Consider the following 20631-nt stretch of genomic DNA (forward strand, 5'->3'; position numbering starts at 1 on the left):
AAACACTACTGTGTAGCCACTCAAGGGGGATCCAGGATCATGTTTATGTATGTTCACTAAAATACAATACACATTTTGCTCTTTTGCCCCAAGATGGTGCCAAAGTCCTGATAAACACAAAAGTAGTAATTGGTGTCAAGGAAGTATGTTGAAGTGATAATAATTTCTTCTTCATGTCAATGGATGAATTTTTATGATGTTCCAACATTTTGGGATCATCGTTGATACACTTTCAACGATTAATATAAGGGATTAAAATACAGTGTGTCTATTGTGTTTCTTTGCTAAATGGGGTTGTTCTTCACAATTTGGCAAAAATGTGTTGATAAAAAAACGTGTTGATAACAATGTTGCAAAGGCAATTTTGTCAACTTCACATTTCGGACATCGTTTGTTACTTTTACGCATGATGAATCAGTTGTAAGTGTTGCAAAGAGTCTGAGAAAAAGACAAAACTCCGCCTCTTTTTGACTCTGCGTGAGCCGTGTGGCATTATGTTGCTTCAAGTTTTAAAGCGTGGATGTTGCGGCAATCATCCTGGATGGTGGAAGAAGTTAGGACAAGCATGCTGGAGATGCCTTTCCTCTGGTCCACACAGTCCCAGGGCCCATCTTCTGTGGAACCGCGCCCCACCCTAGTCAAACAGCAGGGCAATGCCCTGGATGGATGTCACCAAAATTGTGTCTTTTTCTTCATCTTGTAGGAGTCAGAAGTCCTCGAAAAGGTCATCGGCTTCCGATGCCGACACATCCCGCCGCCGCTGCGGTGGCGACTTTTGCTGATTGGTTGCTGCCGGGGAATCACTCCTGCCACGCACACACGCAAAGAGAGCAGATCAGTGGACTAATGAGTCCAGTTTACAACAGCCATTTCCTGTTGAGACAGGAAGTGGATCATGTGGTTCACAAGTGGCAAAACTGCAAACACATGGACAACTGGAGACCTGGCGAGTGTGCGCCAGCGACTAATGAACCAGGAGCAGATGGATGGATGAATGCACTACGCGCGCTTGTTCAGCGAACACACTATAGTTAGGATGCATGTGCCTCTAAGAGGCGGGGGCCCGGTGGCATTCTGCACGACACTGATGAGCGGGCACGGGAGCGTCTGGCGGTGAGCTGTGGCCGACAGCAGGGCTGGGTAAGAAGTGTCTTCATGTGGCGTTTGATAAAAGTACATTGGAGACTGTGGCCCGCCTTTCCCAAATGTGAGGGTATCACACTCAGAAAGTAGTACACAGTGGACGGCTGCAAACTCATGACAATAACCCCCATGGTCCCTCGCTAGTTGATGACATCATCGCTGATTAGCAAAATCGGCAATCGAGCGCCGTGGCAACTTGCAGTGTGGTCGAACAAGCAGAACATCAGCTCGCTGCTGGGACCAGTTAGCAGGAAACAGGAGATGTGTTCACCGGGGGGCAGGCGAGGGATGAGGTTAAGCCCAGTCAGGGACACTGGGAAGCCCCCCCACCACGTTGCGCAATTACGCACTTAAAAACTCAAGCCAGTCACCCGCCCACCGAAACCATCTGGATGGTTCCGAGGGTTCTGCAAGCCAAATGCATTTTTCCCTCTCTGTATTGACCACACACACGCACATCCAAGTCAACACAAAGCAGTGTGACTGTATTCAATTTACTCGATCTTCCACTGACACAATAAGTCTTGGGAAGACTTTCCAAAACTTAATAATAATAATAATACAAACAAAAAGCGTTATGATGGGCTTGTTCTTCCGCGTCAAACGTAACTGACCAGAAAAGAAACTAGAAGAACTAAAGCGGTAACCTGCGTTCTTAAGTCCTTTTATGAAGTAATGGGTTATTTGTAATTGTTACAGAACGTGAAGAACAGACAAACGCCAATCGAAAATGAAAACGCTGGCAAGGTGCAGATGCTCACATTTCCAATGTAATTATAATGGGGGACAATGAGATGCATGTTTTTGCCATTTGTCCCTCATTCTCTATATGACTATTGGTCACAATATGCTGTAGTGTGTATTAGGGATGGACCGATTATCGACCGGGGCACTTGTTATAGTTGTTATTTTGAAGCATATTTGCATCGGCCTTTTTTAAAATTCTGACCGCTGATGAGAGATCAATTTGAAAGTGTGTTATACTGCCACTGGAAACGGTATCGGATGGTGTGTGTGTGTGTGGGGTTTGCAGACAAACATTTTTTCAGTCTCTAGTCAAAATACTCAAAAACTGCTGTCCATATACACTGAAAACGGCAGGTAGCGAAGAATTACTAACAGAACGTGTGGCTGGAACGGACTCATGGCATTTCAATTCATTTAAATGAGGAAACTTGATTTGATATAAGAATGGCACCAGCGTACCAGTAACAAAATCAGAGATTTTGCACGGTGAAGGCGAGCTCTCGCGTCTTGTAGTGATTATCTGCCGCGGCCGGAAGCCATCTTTGAAGGGGCTGTCACGGCCGCTTCCTCTATGAGAATATCAGGAGGTCCGCGACAGCGTCTTACATAACATCTGAAGCGGACAACAGACAGGTCAGAGACACAAGCCAGAACCAGACCAGATGGACTGAACAGCATCTGGGTTGGTTGAGGTATTTTGTGTTTCCTGTGCATATGATTAAAATGATACAGCTGAATAATTGATTGACAATTTATTTGCTAGGGGCTGCTGTTGGATGGCGGTGGTTCAGATGTTTTTCAAAGAAAAGCTTTCAGGCACATTTGAGAGGTTTCAAGCTTGTAAAATGCCTCGTTTGAGTTGAACGTTGCAGAGGGATCAGCGAGCACATCGCCTTACATTTAAACGTTCCTCATAAAGTGTTTGATGAGGACACTTAGGCTTCTCGTGCAATGGCACAAGTTGACCTGGTGCCAAAAGCTGCTTATTATGAGCCCCCCCCCCAAAACGCCTCTACCTTGCGTGCGCTCGCTTTAAGGCCGCATCCGAGGCTCCCAGGTGACGCAAACGCCGTTTTCGACTGGGCGCCACATCCGTGAGGTCACTCAGGCTGTCGTCCAATGGGCTAGGAGAGCACGGCCGTACCTCTGAAAAGAGCAGACACATCATCACATTTTTATACTGTCAATCATGTCACGAAAAGGAGAACGGGGGGGCGTCATTTGGGAATCACAGTATGTGCTTATTTTTTTATTTTTCAAACCCTTTGCTGTTGGACACCGCATCTTTTATCCATGCATTGACAAATGCATCTCTGTTTATCATTTCACCTCATTTCTTGTTGAAAAACCAACTAGGAGTTTTCCTGTTCGTAGCTTCATGCGGCACTTTTACCGACGTACAGAAACAGCCAAATCACAGAAAAAAATAAAAAATTAAAAAATAAAAAGCATCCTGGACCTCAAGCATGATGATATGGTGGTCTCCAGCCATACATGTGTTTATTTAAACTTGCAGGTGGAAAAAACGTTGAGCAGACATGGCTGCTAAGGACGACCTATCTTTGGTGTATCTTCACCAGCAGCTCGTCTGGCATGTTTAGTCTGATGTCTTTCTTTGGCACACCAATAAAAAAAAAAAAAAAAAAGAAGAACAAATGTCCTCCTATGTGTCCGAGTGGCCTTGCTCTGGTCACCGTGGCAACTCCACCACCAACACGTCTTGCCCAACATGGCTGACAAGTGGCGGGGGGGGGGGGGGGGGGGGGGGGGGTCGGGTGCTGTGTGAGAAAGTGGAAAAAGTGTGGAGGGGCTCAACATGCTCATGACAGGTATGCCGGAGTTGTGTAAGTTTGCGTACAAGGTAAACAAGGGGAAAATGTCTACAACTGCATGGGGCGTGACGTCAGCGTAAACAGCCAAGGCCCGGCGGCCATGACGACTTACATCATTGCGCAGGTATGTCATGTCGCCTGTTTTTCACCAACACACACACACACACACACACACACACACACACGCACACACACACACACACACACACACACGTCATTTCTCGCTATTTTTGGAAAAACAAGAAAAAACAAGATTTTTAGAACACACATTAGTATTTTTTTTTAAATCAGGTCTTTTTCCTTTCTCTTACTTGTTCACCCATCTCGTTTAAGTTTTTGTTACAATATTAATTTAAAAAAATAGTGTATGCTGTAAAAAAAAAAATTATTGTCTTCCAAAAATACAGAAAAATGACTTTAGCAATTTTGCTATGTGGACAACGATGTACAAGCAAAAATAAACAAATAAAGCAGGGCCGAGTGACCGCAATGGAGCAAACTTTTTTTTTCCAAAAATTGCATTCTGCTACATTGCAATGTCGATTTGAATTTAGTGACTTGTTCATCCAAACATTTACCAAGCCCTTCACTCCATTATGGTCAGTTTTAATTGTGCCACTGAGAACCAGAGCGGGCTAACACTATTATTGTCATTTTGAAGTTAAGTGTAGTAATGAACAGAGAAAAGCTTCAGATGAATACTGAGCTACTGTACCGTGAGAAGGTGCAACGGTATCCGGGGTGGGCGTGGCACCCTCGTCATCAGTGCTGCCACCATACTCGTCTTCCTCCTCCACCTCGGTCGCTTCGTTTCCTTCGACTGGGTCATTCTTCTTGCGCGTCTCACTGCTCATGCCCCAAAAGCGAAAGTCACTGATTGTTCGTGACAATGTGCGGAGCACTTGAAAAGATCAGCATACCCGACTTCCTGGAGCTCCTTCAGCGTTTCCTGTAGGCTGCGGATCTTGGCTTTCTTCTCGTTGAGGACCAGAACGAAACGAGAGTAAAGCTCCGACTCCAGGTCCTCCTTCCCGTTAGCGTAGCGCTTTAGCCTGAAAAACAAAACATCAGCAATAAATAAAGTACACAATCGAAAAAATTATTTATTGATGATTTATTTGCTAATTGACGAGTTGTTAAGCGGTTAATTGTTTCAGCTTGAAAATATGTGAACACACGCGCACTCCCACTTCCCACAACCGCAATAGATGGAGTTCACTATTTCATACTAAGCTACGAAACACCAAGTTTCTCGTGATGCTGACGCGAGCAGGTCATTGAGCGGCTAAGGTGGACATCCTGGTTACGCTAGCGTGGTCACTTTGTTGGCCAACATTTGCAACTTCAAAAGGAACTGAAACTAACACCACTTGATTCCGCTGGTGACAGATCATCATCTACGTGTGGCAAAAAAAACCTCCAGCCAGATTAGCTTCCGAGTAGTGTCAAATTTCTGAAACCAGCGTGGGAAAAACAATGACCTTATATCTACGTGTGTAGCTAGGCTTGTTAGCCTAGTTGGCAAACACTTGCTTGTGATGTCCTCTGTGAGTAACCCAAGCACGGACGGGTGTATTGCAGAGCTTATGAACAGCTCACGCGCTCATTACTATCGTGGTGATTCGAGACAGTCCAATATGTTTGACCAAAGACACCTATTTACTCTGCGATAATGCGTTGATGTTCTTGTCGGAGCCGTTGGTTGTGCTCCTGGAGTTCCTGGTTGTGCTGCTCCAGAGAAGTTCCTCTCTCCAGACTGTGAGTCAACAAAGCCCTGACGGCCTCCGACGGCTCCGGGACAGGCCTCAGCGACACCGAGCCCAGCCTGAACTGGAGCGTGGAAACAGGAAGACATTTAGTACCTTGTTTTTTTATGTTAACTGTTCTCTAAAGCGCTTTGTTACAGCTGCGGCTGTTGTGAAAGCACGATATAAATAAAGATGAATTATATTGTAATGTATTGTATTGATCACAATAGTTTCTGGGAAAATTCATCATCCGGGAAAAAATATATTTGATCGTGACATGCATAGATAATGGGCTGCCAATCAAAACGTAGCCATTCGTAGTGATCATGGTTGTTCTTTGCAGAGGATGAATAATCAATGCATGTGAATATTGTAACATCATCTGACTTGACACGTCGCCTGACCATTCAAAGTCAAATAGTCGACTGCGTAAAGTATTGTGCCACAGATGTTATTTTGCCAGGTCAGCTATAGCGTTTGCATTGTTTAACACTGAGCTAAAGTGCCTTAATTAGGGAAGAGCTATCTTTGTGTCTTTTTTACTGGGAGTAGCAAAATTAAAATAAATAAATAAACGGCACCTTGAAAGTTCTTTTGGCAGAATTGTTGCTTGCTGCAAAGTGAATTGATTCACTGCCACAGCTCATCAAAAACTATGCTTGCAAGTCAAAACCTAAATTTTGAAAAATCGGCTGAATGATGTAAAGTTCGGTCACTCATATCTCATGGTACCATTGAAGAGGGATATTTATATCATCAAATACATAATGTACTTCAATAAAAAATCCCTACATAATGCTGCATAAACTGCTAAAGACCTTTGGTCACGGCCGCTGACTGACTCGACGGGTTTGTTGTTGTTGTTGTTGTGGAGCAAGAAGACGCTCCGCACTTTCCATTATGTTGCAAGTCACTTGGAAGGACAGAGCTTCGACCTCTTAATCATTGGTAACGTCTTGATCCACTTGTAGTCCGTCATCAGATGTCCGCTGAAGCGCAAGACCGTCCCAGCTGTGTTTTACGTCGCCTGACGACGGAGTAACTCGCTTGTTTCCATTCGTACGCAGCCAGTGCCTCATGAGCAACGCCATCCAATGGCATCCAGTCATAAAACAGACGCTGACTTTTGATTGATGCTGTCTTCATTATTAGTTTGTATTTTGCTTCTTTTTTTTTTAATATATATCTCCATTTGTCCAGTGCAGCGTTTTCATTAACTTTATTCACAGACGCTCACAGGAGTCCGGGCTCACCGAGATGTCCTTCTGCACTTTGTCGTAGGTCAGCGTGAGAGCTGCGCCATCATCGGGTGACGCCGGCACCAGGGCGAAGCGGTACAAGTCGGCGTTTCCCATCGCCGTCAGCGCCTCATGGAGGTCGTGGACATACTCGTCCTTGGACATCTCCAGCTCATCCGCCTCCTGGCACACACACGCCTCGCTCACTGCAACAAACGCCGTCGTCGTCAAAATCGTCAACCGGTTCGTTGCAGTTTATCAAAAGGCCGGCTCAGCTTGTCTCTTGAAACCGAGCTTTTGAAAGTGTTGTAATGACTAACAGATCCCTGCAGATGTCAGCTTTGCATCGCTTTGGATTTGAGATCAGTGGAGCTTTTGAGTAGAACAGTTCACAATTCATAAGGTTCTAGACTTGTGAACGTTTTGAGTACTGATGATTTTTACCTTCACCTCTCCAAGCACGTCGTCCATCGCTGAGCAGCAGGTGGAACCCAGACGCCAAACCCTGCCCAGTCCCATCCACACGCAGGAAGTACGAGCCTGGTTCCGATGAGACGAGGATTTCCCTAATGGTCGAGTGCATCACTGTAGGCAGAATATGTCATATATTTGTCATGTTCCAGACGAAACACTTGTTTTTTTTTGTGTGTGTGTGTTATTATTATGGTGTCAGGACAGCCTATCAGACAGTGCACATCATCAATTCGACAAACTGTCGCATATTGATATGTATCTGTCTCCTAATAATTGTGGTAAATAATTAAGACGATCAGTTTTCAGTGATTATTAATAACATAAAACTGTTAAAGGTAAATTTGTTGTTTCCCGTGTGCCTCATGAAACGTCACATCCGGCAGCTGGCAAGTTAGAAAAAAGGGAGGGAAACATGACAGCAGCAGCAGTCAAGCGAAAGACAAAACGTTAATCTCGTTATCATAACACGCGCTGAGACATTCCACTGCGTAAATTTGTGACATTTACTGTATTTATAAGAACACCAGCGCGCCAGCGGTTGGACTCGTGGGAGAGCTTTAGCTTTTCCCTGGCTATGCTGTTAGCACGAGTCTTCGCTACCTAACCGCTGACAGCGGGTAGCTTGTTGCTAATTGACGAGAAGCAGTTTGTGGGCTGTTTAAAATGACTTTTATCAGCTGTTGGCTGGATGCTAAAGCTGTTAGCTTGCAGACGTAAACACCGCCAGCTTCGACGCCCGCGTGCCGTGAGATGAGCGAATAAAACACCGACACACATCATTAAATAGTTTGTACCTGTTATAGCGTACTCGTCTGTGTTTCCGCGTTGCCAACTGGCAAAAAGTGACGTTTCTGGTCTACAGTATATGGAGAAAAAAACTTTCGCGTTTGTCTTTTCTGGTCGATAACTCCGCAGCTGTGGTAGTCAAAATTACGTCATCGCCAAGCGACAAACAACGCATTACGTCATCAATACTTTAAATCAGCAACAACTATAACGCAATGTCACATCACTTGAAAAGGAATATAATATAGTTCATATTATCATGTTTCTTTAAAATATGTTTTTGGTGAATATGATATCTAATTTGTATTTCTCTCATACGCATGTACAATCTGTTAATAAAGTTTAAAAAAAACAATAACATAATGTGAGATAAGAATATAACAATAAATAAAATAGTATTCAGTTTGTTATGATCACAGGACTATTGTCTTTTACCATCAACACAAGTCTAAATGTATTTGAGTGTTCTGTTAATTAATCATCTAAAGCAAAAGTCATGATCATAAACAAAGCAGCAGAAGCTACTTGTACGTCTCCTTATTGCGTAAAATACTGCAGTGATTCAGAAGTACAAGTTGAACATGATGAGTCGATAAGTGATGGGAATTCTTCCTATGTGTTGTTTTGTTTCACTTCCTGCTCCTAGAGGCCAAGGCAACAAGCTGCCTACCACATGTCGTTGTGAAGGGAAATGAAGGGATTAGGATGAGCTCAGGACCAGCTCGGGACTAGACTCGAGCAAACACGCGTCCCTTCCAGGAATCCTTGCTTGCGTTTTATTGCTCTCTATGAAGTTAACACACACATTTGCAATACATGTGTGATTGCCACTCACAGGAGGCCCCTTGTCAACAGCACGGATGGATTGCAGCACATTTTCATGGTGGGGTCCAAGAATCTGACAGCAAATTGTGATTATTTACACAAAAATGGGGAAAGATGGACAGGGACTGCAAGGAAAAGCCCACTCTGCACAGAGACGACACTCGGGGGACCAGAAGTCAAAAATGTGTTCACAAACCTCTGATTTATTACAAAACCATTTCCCCCGTAGCAAATAATGGAAATAAAAACTATGCATTCCAAGGTCCAAATGCTTCCATCACAAAACTTGTTTCCCCTATAAAATATAATGGGAAAAGAAATACTATGATCCAGGGTCAAGTTGTGGCCATTATCAAAGATGTAGATGAGCTTCAGGCTGGCATGGCAACTCTAGAGCGCCTCGTTGTTGGCCGTGAGTGGCTATTAGTGCACATAGATCACGCAGAAAAAGCAGTATAGTGCCCAAGTAAAAAGTCCAACATGTCCATTATTAACCATCCCAAAAGTATCAAATTGAAAAATGAAATCAATTGCTATTATGATGCAAGACAATTATTAAAGTGTTTCTCTTTGGGCTTCTAACCTTTGGATGATGGAACACAGAAGCCAAGCTGGGAAATGTCACTAGAACCTCGGGAGTTCCCCGCGAGGCCTTGTCGGGTCCAACAGAACCTCCTTCAGTTTCTGCTCTCTGTCAGTAGCTGAGGTTTTCCATTTTCATCTCCCTGAGTTGAGCAACATGTTGGCAGAGCGCTGCTGAAAAAGCAGAAAAGTTCCCTGTAAAGTCGAGTCCATAAAGGTGGATGTTGGCGTTTACTAGCAGCGGTGGCCTAGTTTTGTCCATGAACCGCTTGGGGGTTGCAGCTGGGGGGAGGTCTTGCTGATGAGTGAGGATTAAGTGATGTTTGTTATGGAACCCAGCCTGATGACATGTCTCGGCAAGTTCCTCATTCGGACCCCCTGGCTGGTCAAAATACAAGTCTTAGAAACAGTTGTGTGTACCTAATAAAGTGTCCATGGAGTGTGTTTTTATTAGAATTCTCAAAATCCAAAAAGAGACTGGCAGGTTGCGTTGTCGTGGCAATGTCGTCTGCATGAAATTGCAACTTTCTTCCTAATCTGTGCAAAGTATTGAATCGGAAATTTACACCATCGCTTTTCGGTAACAAACTTTCACAATGTACGGTTTTCATCATATTTCGTTGGCGAAATCCTCACATGTCCAAAATCCCTAGTTTTCAGGAAATCCAAAATAGGCCATCGTATCCTGAAAAAGATTTAATCGAATTTACTCCAATTTATTTCATCAAGTGGTTGCTGTGGTTCTTGAACTGTCTGTCTATGTGTATTTTTTTTCCATTTGAGATCCTTTGAGAAAATGCATACATTTCCCCAATTTGACCACCCCCCCTCCCCCCGGCGACTAACATTATTTTAACCAAATATTTATCATCCTGAAAGTCAAACTGCAAGACTGCCTGGTAACAGAGAATAAGTCTTTTTTATTCATTTTTTAGTTTAAATGTCACAACCTTGACATCAAAATGTTAACCGTGTATAGTTTTGAAATGCCCTTAAACATTCTACTTTGTAAATAACGGCCGGGGCTTTGTCTCCCTTAGAACCAATTTAACTCAAGTAATGTTTTACTTTCTGCAGAGACTTCAGAGCATGCTAGAAAAGAAGGCTAAAGTCACCATTGCAGGCCTTTTCGCAGTTTTCTCAACGGCTCTCCCAAGGTCAAGTGACATAAGAGTTTGTTTAGGAGTGTTGCTACCTGCAAGAGTACGTGACATCAGGGTCAAATTTCTTCGTGGGGTCCCTGAACATGCGTTGCCAATATTGATTGTGATACAATAGCTGCATTGAGAAAATATGCTCGTCATCATCGCTCATTTTTTTTTTCTTCTGGTAATTTTTCCTCTTTTATGTCCAAGTGCAACCAGGTGGCATCAGTGAATGAAGCCTCTGTGCTAGTCTTACCACACACACACACACACACACACACGCACGCACGCAGTAATCATTTGGAAGCAGGAGTCTGAAGTTTTGTTTCCTGAGTTGACTTCACAAGGTTCTTATTGTTCTTGTGAGCATTCATGAGACGTAAACGTCTGCACTAAATTATGTTTGGGAAAGTCTTGTCAGGAGGTCTGAGCGTCATATCATCAATGATGTCACAACTTCTGTTTCGAAATGCTAACACACACAAACAAACACACATGGAAATTTCTGGAAAATGAAAGTGTTCAGCTCACTCTTCATTGTTTGGACTGCTTGGTGTGTGTTTAGACACATGGCATGTTTGTGCCCCTCAACCTTAAAGTGACACTCATCAAGACCTAAAAATAACCCTTACCTGACCCTTCAACATGTACCCCCAACCTTAATTGTAGCATGACCAAGAGTTCACCACACCTTAACTCTTAAAGCCTAGCTAACCCTTACACTAATCCCTGTCATGTCCTTTTACCCTAATTCTTAAGACTTACCCTAGCCGTTAACCCCAACTGTTAATAATAATCTTCAATTCCATTCCAATTTTTTGAAACTGACACTGACCCAAAAGAGATGGGTGAAGCTTCCCGGAGCCTTCAACTCCGGCCTGTCGTCAGGGTCCACACCCGGGAAAACGTTACTCTTAAATGCTAATTATAATCCAAGACCATACCTCTAACACAATTTAAATCCTAATCCTTAAAATTACACTTTAATGTCATTTCAATGTCACCCGATGACCTTGAACCTGAATTCTCAGTACTTTCACTTCAGGCTGCACGATAGCGCCGCCATGTGACACAGTTCTCATGTTACAACAGCAAGACAAAGTTAAGGATCAAGTCAATGGATATCAAATAAATACAATCGTTACAAAAGGAGGTAGAAAAACAACGTATGTTTTTTTTTTAATTGAAAAGATTATTTACGTCACATAATCAAAGAAAAGAAAATGACAGAGGGAGAAAAAAGTAGCCGAGAAGAAAAGGGGAGCGTTCCCTTGGCGGCATGATCAGAAGACCACCACTTTGCTTTGCTTGGGTTTGGTCTTGATGATGGGAACGTGGACGTCCTCGTGGTCGGCGCTCATATTGTTGGACAACCAGCCCAAAGTTAGGGTATGACCTGCAAAAAAAAATATTTTAATGAGAAGCACTTTTGCAAATCAACATTTCAACACTAGCTGCATTTTTAAATGCTGCTGAACTGTGTGTAAACTGTGTAGCGTAGTTTAAAAAAAGACTATATGCATGAAAGCCTTTTTCTTCTCTTGCACCCATGTTCCATTTTTCCTTCCTTTCCACCCCGCCCCCATCTCTTGCCTGAAAGCAAACTTTTTCCCCAGCCCAGAGAACAATAGCGTGTAAGGTTCCAAAGTCCACTAGGTGGCGGCTTTGGACTCACTGGAAGCTTGATGTTCTGGACAGTCCTTCTGGAAATGTTCCACCGATCCGCAGACTCGACAGCTACCACCTGGGAACCAAGTAAGAAAGTCAAAATGGGAGTCCGCACAGAGACCCGATGAGGGCCAGCTGCGATAGAATTCAAAAACCGAATGAGTGTCATATGTAGGTCATCGCATGAACGCAACTGTGCACAGATGTCAAATTTCAACCATGTCACAGACTAATTTTCATTCACCTCGGTTATGCATCAAAGGTATGCAATACAGAATGCATTTTGGTAATTATGTTGAGAAATCATTATCTTGTGCAGTGTCTTCACATAGATGAATTTCACTCTTTATTAATACGAGACCGATCAAGGTAATTTGAACGCATTTCACCAGAGTGTATCAAACCGTTAACCTTTTGCGTTTTAATCAGTACCCACAAAGTATCTCTCAGTGTTTAAAAGGTTGATGACCACTGTTAATGTAGTACTGTGCTTCCATCTGGTGGCTGACAGTGAAATAACATCCAAAATAAAAATATATATAAACAGTAACAACAACAACAAAAAAATACAATGTCCCAGTTAGCAGATAAAAACTCCTCAAATACAATAACTTAAACTTCTACACTACACAGAGGATGAGTATGTCGAACCATGACATAGCGGGGTAAAAACCGTACCTTGGGCGTAGAGGCCTTTGGGATTGTCAGGGCAGGAGCGTGACAAATGTCCTGTCTGGCCACAAATGAAGCACTTGGCGTAGGGGTAGTCGCCTGCAAAAATAAAAGTTGCATTCAACTTTTGTTATTTACCAAAGGAGGACTAAGAGGAAAGAGGAGGAGACGGGGAGGGCGTGTCCTGACCAACGGCGGGGTCCACTTTGGCCCGGCAGCGCTGGATCTCGTGCTCGGTGGAGCCACATCGGTAGCAGATATCACGACCCATCTCATGGTCGTGCTCGGCTTCGGGACAGTCGGCCAGGCCGTGGCCGGGCTTCCTGCAGTTGAAGCACAGCTGCAAAGAAAAATCAAACAACTTGATTGAACAACACAGAGTTACAAAAAGCTGGGCGGTATGACCTGAGAGTAAAAAGTAGAATAAAACCCTCCAAATCGTCACCAAAATCTTTATTTTTTACTATTTTAGCATTTCGCACCTGCTTTGCTTATTATAGAAGAAGCAAATGATCATGACATAATTTTTTCACACCATTAACTTGCATCTCCTTCTCCAGAATTTTCTTTACAACTAACGTGAAAATACAGAAAGTGCTTCATCTTGGGAAGTAAAGGCCCTTTAGTCACAACAATGCAAACATGTTCCTTTCTGACTTCTCTCACCATTTTGTTCTTCTTATCTGTCTGCCTCTTGACCCTCCTGTTTTCTCTCCTGTGGTCCTTCTTCAAGGCCACCTCCACCGCCCGACGCAGCTCCTGCTGCCCGGAAGTCGTCGTTGCTGGAGTTTGTCCGCTCTGTTGCAGAAATTCGAGGAATCCATTGACGTCTTGGTCTGTGTATTCCTTCTTCTTCCTGTTGGCCTTCTTCACCGCAGAGCCACCCAGTTGGGTTCCTCGAGAGTGGCTACTTTGAGGTGGTCCCCCTCTTCCTCCTCGTCCTCCTCTTCCTCCTGCCCTCAGCTGACTCCACGGGGTGGCCTCGGCCTCCTTGTGCTTGTGGACATTGTTGGCCCGCGCCCACCTCGTCATGGTGACGTCGTCAAACTGTCAAGGGCTGAGCAAAACAGAACAAACTTCATTAAAGGAGTCGACGTGCTGACACAACTCATCTGACCCCCATATAGTGGTGCCTTGACGAGTGGTGCCTTGACGTTCGAGTGCAGCACTTTGTGTTTTTTCGAGTTACGAGACGCCAACATCCGACTTTGAGTTGGAAGCTAAATTTTAAGATACAAGCCAATTTAAGATAATTTGGCAAGTAATGAGTTAGCAAATGTACGAATAGGTTTGTGTGCTTGAAGTTTTTACTCAAATCACTGAATGGTTTGTCGATGTAATGTGCAGTTTTGTCAAGTTATAACCACATTCACGGCGATTTCAAATAACATTCTGACCACCTCTGTTCCCTGTTTGTTACCATATTAGCTCGACGGTTAGCGCGCATCATTATCATGAATTCAGCAACGTGACACATCCCCGCTGTCAACTACAACCAACTACTTTAGATTAAACACCAATTATTGACGGTTTGATTCATCCTTTGGCCAAGCATAAAAAAAAATACAAGATTACCTTTAAAAAGTTGAAGCTCCATCCATGTGTTGCTGCTTTCCCGGAAGTTTTTTTTCCTTGTTTAAAGAAAAGAGGCAAAAATGGCGTTCCATCGCCACCCTCTGGTTCGGGGGACGTTACGCGCAGTGATTACTTTCCTCCGAATAAAATAAAAGATTATCGGCGAATTATTGTTCAGAATTAATTTTAATTAAACCATTCATAAATGGATATGGCAGTTTTATATGCGCATTGTCCTAACAAAATGTCCCTTTTCCACATTTCAAATTGTCTTCATCAATTACGTCGCTCGAGACGAATTACGTTAGCGTAGCATGACGACAACAAACTGCGACGCGAGCGCAGCACAGTGTAGTTTGTGCGACGCGCGTGTGCGTGTAGTGGAGCTGTAGAAATGGCGACCGAGCGGCTTCAATTCCACCAAATGGGCCTTGACGACCGTCTTTTAAAGGTAACAAACCTTCGCGGTGTCTTTTAGTGCGTATTACACTCAAGCGGAAGAGTTAAACTGCAGAGTGATGTAAATGTACTTTTCTATGTGTATCGCGGTCCCCTTGTCATTCGTAAACGTGTTACGAAAATAACGCGACGATTTACTTATCCTCCTCAATCAGAATCGGATTTATTGACCAAATATGTAAAACACCCAAGAAATTTACCTTCACGGTTGCAGCCCGTCCAAAAAGTTGATTTGTTAGGGCAATGCATAATTAAATAGCAAGACTTTGTCCTAAGTACGTCAGATTCGGCACAATTCTATTTTTTCACGACCATTTTCAGTGTATAGGGAACAGTTTACATCGGACACAACATAAAAAGGTTCAATGACGTGTGATAACCTGTAAATAAAATACAATATGAAACAAGTGTAATAAAACTACTACATGACACCTAACCTGATGTTAAATGGCTTTTTAGTCAAGTTCTATCAAAAAGCACCCGTGGTAAGGGTCTTCAGAGGGTTGAAGTGTTCCCAGTTCACACAATGGATGATCTGTTTAGGCGGTGGCAGATCTGGGTTGGTCCCAGCCCACCTTGATCCAGGAGAAGGCCATCCCCCTGGCTCTGGAGGGCAAAGACCTCCTGGCTCGAGCCCGGACCGGCTCTGGAAAAACTGCCGCTTACGCCATACCTGTCATCCAACGCATCCTGGCTTCCAAACAGGTGACAGATGCAAACATCCAGCCCCTAATAACCGAGCAGAACAGCTGTGACTACTTGTTTCTTGTTGTCATCTTCAGAGTGTTAGCGAGCAGGACGTGAGAGCTCTGATACTGGTGCCTACCAAGGAACTGGGGCGGCAGGTCCAGACCATGCTGAGGCAGCTGACTGCGTACTGCTCTAGGGACGTCCGCATGGCGGACATCTCCGGGAAAGCCGACGTGTCTGCACAGAGGTCACTTTGGTGTCTTCAAAAGAAGCGCATGTTCAGAATTAGGAAGCTTTAGTACTCTGATATTATCATACTTATCTTATTATAGTCAGGAACATTTTGTCTGCTGCACATTTCGGATGTTTTACATTTAAAGTAAAAGAAAAATCAAAGTCCAAAGTGGGATGTGCATTCAGTCTTTATTTTGTGTCCCAGCAGTTGCTAAATAGTGTTCCAGTGCAAGATGAGTAGTTTTGAGTGACTGAAGCGGTTCTTTCCTCCTTGGCCCGCAGGCCCATCCTGATGGAGAAACCAGACGTGGTGGTGGGCACGCCGTCCCGTGTGCTGGCCCACCTCAACGCGCGCAACCTGAGCTTGCAAACCTCACTGCAGATGCTGGTGGTGGACGAGGCCGACCTGGTTTTTTCCTTCGGTTTCGAGGACGACCTGAAGAATCTGCTATGGTGAGAGAGGGCATGAGAGCTTTGTGTTGGTTACCCCCGGACTCCCAGACGAATCTGTTCGCACGCAAAGAGACTTGACTTGATTTCAACTTGAACTTTTTTAGTGGCTTCCTTAGATCGAGGTGTTTTTTTGACCCTGCCTCTCCAGGCATTAACAATACGCCAACTGGTTAAACTGTTAACAGCAAGACGCGACCCTGAGCTCACAACAGTCAAGTCTACATTTATACACTGATGCCCACGTCTCTCACAAGGCTAGGCCCCGCCTTTGAAATTATTCTGTAAATGAAAAAAAAATTCTATTTTTTTTTTGGGTCGATGTTAATGATTGAAAGCAAAATGCTCCCAAAAACAGTTTCAAAGATTATTTGATATCAGAAGAAAAATTTTGCTTTGTTTTATGGTCATTTAATTTTTCTACAAATTGAGATTTTTGCAAGTTGCTTTTTTTCCCCCCTTTTATTATTATCGAGCCCTGGCGATATCCATCTGTGATCATTTCACTGTATTGTTGCGTGTGCTAAATGCAAATCTTGTATCCGACCGTCCTGCAGCCACCTGCCAAAGATCTACCAGTCCTTCCTCATGTCAGCCACCCTCAGTGATGACGTTCAGGCCTTAAAGGAGCTTCTGCTGCACAATCCCGTAAAGTCCTTTGCACCTCCTTCACCATGTTGTACCTATAGTAGATGGTTTTAGTCATTTAAACCTTTGAATTCAATCAACTGCTGTGCAAACACACCGGGAGCAACAATGGATACAAACAGAGCGTTCAACACATGCATTTATTCTTTCCATTCTGGAGGAACAACAAATATTACTAGAAATTATTACGGTATCTTCTTTGTCTCTTCTTCTTGTTGTAATTTCCCTGTATGTCTATCAGTCGATCTCAATGCTGCCCCACATGTTGTGGCACAATTTGGCAGTGCACTGAAGTTGTGCTACTCTATATGCGAACTTGCCTGTCTACTTTTAAAACCCATAAAAAGCACTCACCAAGAAGTCTGTTATAGCGAAGAAATGAACGATGAAGCAGGGAGTGGCGGAAATCACAATATGTGGTTGTGATGGCATATGTGCCCACCCCCCCACAGGTGACGCTGAAGCTAGAAGGTTCCCAGCTGCCAGACAGCAGCCAATTGCATCAGTTCAGCATTCAATGCGAGGAGGAGGACAAATTCCTGCTGATCTACACGCTGATAAAGCTGCAGCTGGTGAAGGGCAAGACGCTCATTTTTGTGGGAGCCGTGGACCGATGCTACCGCCTCAAGCTCTTCCTGGAGCAATTCGGTATTCCCGCATGCGTGCTCAACTCGGAGCTACCCATCCAGTCCAGGTCAGACTCCAGACCTCAACACCCTTCTCAAGTGACATTTTTAGGAAAACATACTCTATTTAGGTATATATAACCTGATGTCATCTGCTTTTCTAGGGAATTTGACCTTATTGTAACATTTACCAGTTAAACAAAGGGGGTCCAAGAACTGACCCTTGAGGCACATCCTTGTCAGGGCCATTAGATCCACTTTAAAAAATTTGTAGAGCTTTTACACGGATTTTACTAAGTTTGAATCTGATTGACCACAAAACTATTCCACAATACCGAAAGTTTGGGTACCAAAGTCAAGTCGCCATGACCGATGTTGTTCTTACTGCAGGAGTCACATCATCACGCAGTTCAATCAGGGATTCTACGACTGCATCATCGCCACGGACGAGTGCAATATGGCCGACCCCACCGCCACTTCGAAGGCTGCAGGAAAAATAAAAAATAAGGGGGGAAAGTGAGTCCTCATTCAAACGGGACTTGAAGTCAATCTTTTGGAATCTGGGCCGAATGTCATCAAATGGGGCTTTTGCTGTGTTGCTAGGGCTAAAGAGAAAGAATACAGCGTCTCCAGAGGTGTGGATTTCCAAGATGTTGTCAACGTCATCAACTTTGATTTCCCCGCCACCGTGGAGTCGTACATCCATCGGGTGGGAAGGTAAACAAACGCTCTTCACACCAGAGGTCTCAAGGACCCAAAGTTGATGTTTAGGTTTCATTTAGGACGGCGAGAGCTGACAAACGGGGCACGGCTTTGTCCTTTGTATCTCATACGGAAACCGCTTTGCTCTCTGAAGTGGAGGAGATGCTGACAGGAGGTCAAGATGAGTGATCACTTGTGCACATTTCCTCGTTTGATTGGTTGTGTAACAATCTCTTTGTTATCTGCAGATAATGCGGAATCGTCCCTGAAACCCTACCAGTTCAAGATGGAAACCATTGAGGGCTTCAGGTACAGGTGCAGGGTGAGTCTTTTTTTTCCCCCCCCAACAGCGCCTGAAATATACATCGACACATAGACACTTGGGACAGATTTTTCTGCTCGTATTACTCAGGAACCCCACAAGTCATTGACACGTTTGAGGGATGTTTTATTTTTTATGCTTGTCTTCCTGCAAAAAAGGCATAAAATACACAAAATAGAAAAGAAAGAAAGACTAGTTGGCTCAATTAATTAATGATATCCTTTGTAAAAAAAAAAGCCACAAAAAAATAAATATCAGGGCCCGGGTAGAGATCCCTGAAGTACCCCATTCATACTGTGGATGGATGCTTTGTCTTTTGCTTGTGTTGGTGCACAACAAAAGTGCCAGAAGACTACGTAGGCCTTGTAATATGAGCATGAGGAACCTCACAACTTAAGCCAAACAAAAACATTCCAAATTTCATGGAAGAAACAACTTTTGAAAACCTTTTTTTTTTTAAATCTGTTGCCGTGTCTTCTGAATGAAGAGCAGCTCTGCGTCTGTTTGTTCCGTGTTATTGGAGTGTTGTTAATTGGGGATTTTTTTTCTCCATCCAAAGGACGCAATGCGATCGGTCACCAAGCAGGCGGTGAGAGAAGCCCGACTGAAGGAGATCAAGCAGGAGCTGCTCAACTCGGAGAAGCTAAAGGTAATCCACAGCCTGCTCAACGAGAGATTTTTTTTGTTTGTTTTTTGAGGTAATGTGCGAAGGTCATGTTTGGTCGCCTCTGCTTATCAATCAGACATACTTTGAGGACAATCCCAGAGATCTGCAGCTCCTTAGACATGACCAAGACCTTCACCCTGCCGTCATCAAGCCTCACCTTAAGAACATCCCAGATTACCTCAGTCAGTCACGTTAGCTCGTTAGCATTGTAGCATTCTAGCATCTACTTCTTCTCGCTGACTAAAAGTTGACTTTGTGACCTCGCGCAGTCCCTGAAGATCTGAGGGGTAGATTCAACCCGCTGACCAATAAGAGGAGGTTGAAAAGGACAAACCAAAAGCCCAAACCACACGGAGTCACCAAAACCAGCTTCAAGGTAAGACACACCCGCGTTTGCTCCATCCTGGCACGTCACAACCTCAGGAAGTCTTTTTTAAACTAAAAGTGCATAATGATGTTTTTGTTCAAGGGGAAGAATCCGTTAAGGAGTTTCCAGTACACAAAAAGGGACCGGAACAAAAAGCAAAGCAACAAAAAGCAAAGCTGTTCATAATAAGTTTGGATGAAAGGCGATCAAAAATGAACCTATATTAACTTCGACTTCTCCAAAAAAGACAATAATATCATACATTGCCTTTTTTTCTTGTATATTTCCATTCATAATAAAAATGTTTCTACCCAATTCCCCAAATCAATTTGTTTGTAATTTATTTATTTTTTAATTGAAGCGCTTTTACTTTGTACACAAAGAACATTCTGAAACAATTAGCAACCTTGTGAATTTGTTTTTACTTGGGCACTGCAGCAGAATTGAATACATTTGACATTTTATTGTGCTTTTAGACTAAAGCCAAATTGTACCAGTGGATGTTTTAAAGTAGTCTTTTTCATCACTAAACAACCAATAACAGTTATTGATTAATAAGCAGTAATCAGGAAAAAAGAGTTGCACCATACTATATTTAGCAGTCGGATTCAAACTATTTTGTGCTTGCTCATTGATTGTGACTGTTCAATAAGAAGAAACTGCTAAAATGTCTTATTTTACTGCATGCTTTTATTTTGAAGGTCTCATTTTTGAGGTTGTTAGTCAAAGTTTAAATGCATTGATTCTGAGTGGAATGAGGCTATTTTATTTATTTTTTTTGGTACAGAAACCCGGACATATTTTTCATCATCGAATATCACACAAAAATATTGGGCATTCCTCTGTAATCTAGAATTATTCCCGTTGAATTGAATTGCCGTTAATCCATTCCAACCCCCCACCAAAAAAAGCACAACAATGTTTTAGTTTTTTTAATAATGCACAATAGCACTGGTTTGTATAAAACACGAGATTACAAAAAACGTTTTATTTTTTTATGAATATAATTACTGTCTAGTGTAATATTTGAG

At 43.3% G+C, this 20631-nt stretch overlaps 3 protein-coding genes across 3 annotated transcripts; 1 reads left to right on the forward strand and 2 right to left on the reverse strand.

Moving 5' to 3' along the window:
- Positions 1 to 19: 19 nt before the first annotated feature.
- Positions 20 to 8142, reverse strand: LOC127591047 (DNA repair protein XRCC4-like). The gene is made up of 8 exons (XM_052050829.1): positions 7977 to 8142; positions 7153 to 7293; positions 6724 to 6914; positions 5386 to 5552; positions 4643 to 4774; positions 4438 to 4568; positions 2907 to 3036; positions 20 to 806 (listed from the first exon to the last, which is right to left on the reverse strand). The coding sequence occupies exons 2-8, from the start codon at positions 7289 to 7291 to the stop codon at positions 707 to 709; spliced, it is 990 nt and encodes a 329-aa protein (XP_051906789.1). The 5' UTR covers positions 7292 to 7293; positions 7977 to 8142; the 3' UTR covers positions 20 to 706.
- A 3559-nt stretch (positions 8143 to 11701) lies between these two features.
- zcchc9 (zinc finger, CCHC domain containing 9) lies at positions 11702 to 14570 on the reverse strand. The gene is made up of 6 exons (XM_052050874.1): positions 14436 to 14570; positions 13527 to 13917; positions 13050 to 13200; positions 12867 to 12959; positions 12196 to 12264; positions 11702 to 11916 (listed from the first exon to the last, which is right to left on the reverse strand). Exons 2-6 carry the CDS (start codon positions 13890 to 13892, stop codon positions 11804 to 11806), a joined length of 792 nt encoding a protein of 263 aa, XP_051906834.1. The 5' UTR covers positions 13893 to 13917; positions 14436 to 14570; the 3' UTR covers positions 11702 to 11803.
- A 175-nt stretch (positions 14571 to 14745) lies between these two features.
- On the forward strand, positions 14746 to 19924 carry ddx56 (DEAD (Asp-Glu-Ala-Asp) box helicase 56). Its single transcript, XM_052050689.1, has 14 exons — positions 14746 to 14886; positions 15438 to 15599; positions 15677 to 15831; positions 16101 to 16271; positions 16826 to 16916; positions 17369 to 17610; positions 17933 to 18058; positions 18146 to 18259; positions 18325 to 18419; positions 18493 to 18566; positions 19126 to 19215; positions 19310 to 19415; positions 19503 to 19609; positions 19703 to 19924. The coding sequence occupies exons 1-14, from the start codon at positions 14830 to 14832 to the stop codon at positions 19784 to 19786; spliced, it is 1674 nt and encodes a 557-aa protein (XP_051906649.1). The 5' UTR covers positions 14746 to 14829; the 3' UTR covers positions 19787 to 19924.
- Positions 19925 to 20631: the final 707 nt, after the last annotated feature.

Source organism: Hippocampus zosterae, chromosome 18, assembly GCF_025434085.1.
Source record: "Hippocampus zosterae strain Florida chromosome 18, ASM2543408v3, whole genome shotgun sequence".
In the NCBI taxonomy this organism is placed as follows: domain Eukaryota; kingdom Metazoa; phylum Chordata; class Actinopteri; order Syngnathiformes; family Syngnathidae; genus Hippocampus; species Hippocampus zosterae.

Excerpts from the sequence above, each read along its gene's own strand:
- LOC127591047 (XM_052050829.1), bottom strand. The coding sequence starts at position 7,291 with ATGCACTCGACCATTAGGGAAATCCTCGTCTCATCGGAACCAGGCTCG. Across the intron at positions 5,553-6,723 it reads AAGTGCAGAAGGACATCTCG|TTCAGGCTGGGCTCGGTGTC; the intron begins GTGAGCCCGGAC and ends TCCACGCTCCAG. Across the intron at positions 4,569-4,642 it reads AAGGAGCTCCAGGAAGTCGG|TGAGACGCGCAAGAAGAATG; the intron begins GTATGCTGATCT and ends GGGCATGAGCAG.
- zcchc9 (XM_052050874.1), bottom strand. The coding sequence starts at position 13,892 with ATGACGAGGTGGGCGCGGGCCAACAATGTCCACAAGCACAAGGAGGCC. Across the intron at positions 13,201-13,526 it reads CAGATAAGAAGAACAAAATG|CTGTGCTTCAACTGCAGGAA; the intron begins GTGAGAGAAGTC and ends TTTTCTTTGCAG. Across the intron at positions 11,917-12,195 it reads TCCAGAACATCAAGCTTCCA|GTCATACCCTAACTTTGGGC; the intron begins GTGAGTCCAAAG and ends TTTTTTTTGCAG.
- ddx56 (XM_052050689.1), top strand. The coding sequence starts at position 14,830 with ATGGCGACCGAGCGGCTTCAATTCCACCAAATGGGCCTTGACGACCGT. Across the intron at positions 14,887-15,437 it reads TTGACGACCGTCTTTTAAAG|GCGGTGGCAGATCTGGGTTG; the intron begins GTAACAAACCTT and ends TGATCTGTTTAG. Across the intron at positions 15,832-16,100 it reads GCCGACGTGTCTGCACAGAG|GCCCATCCTGATGGAGAAAC; the intron begins GTCACTTTGGTG and ends CTTGGCCCGCAG.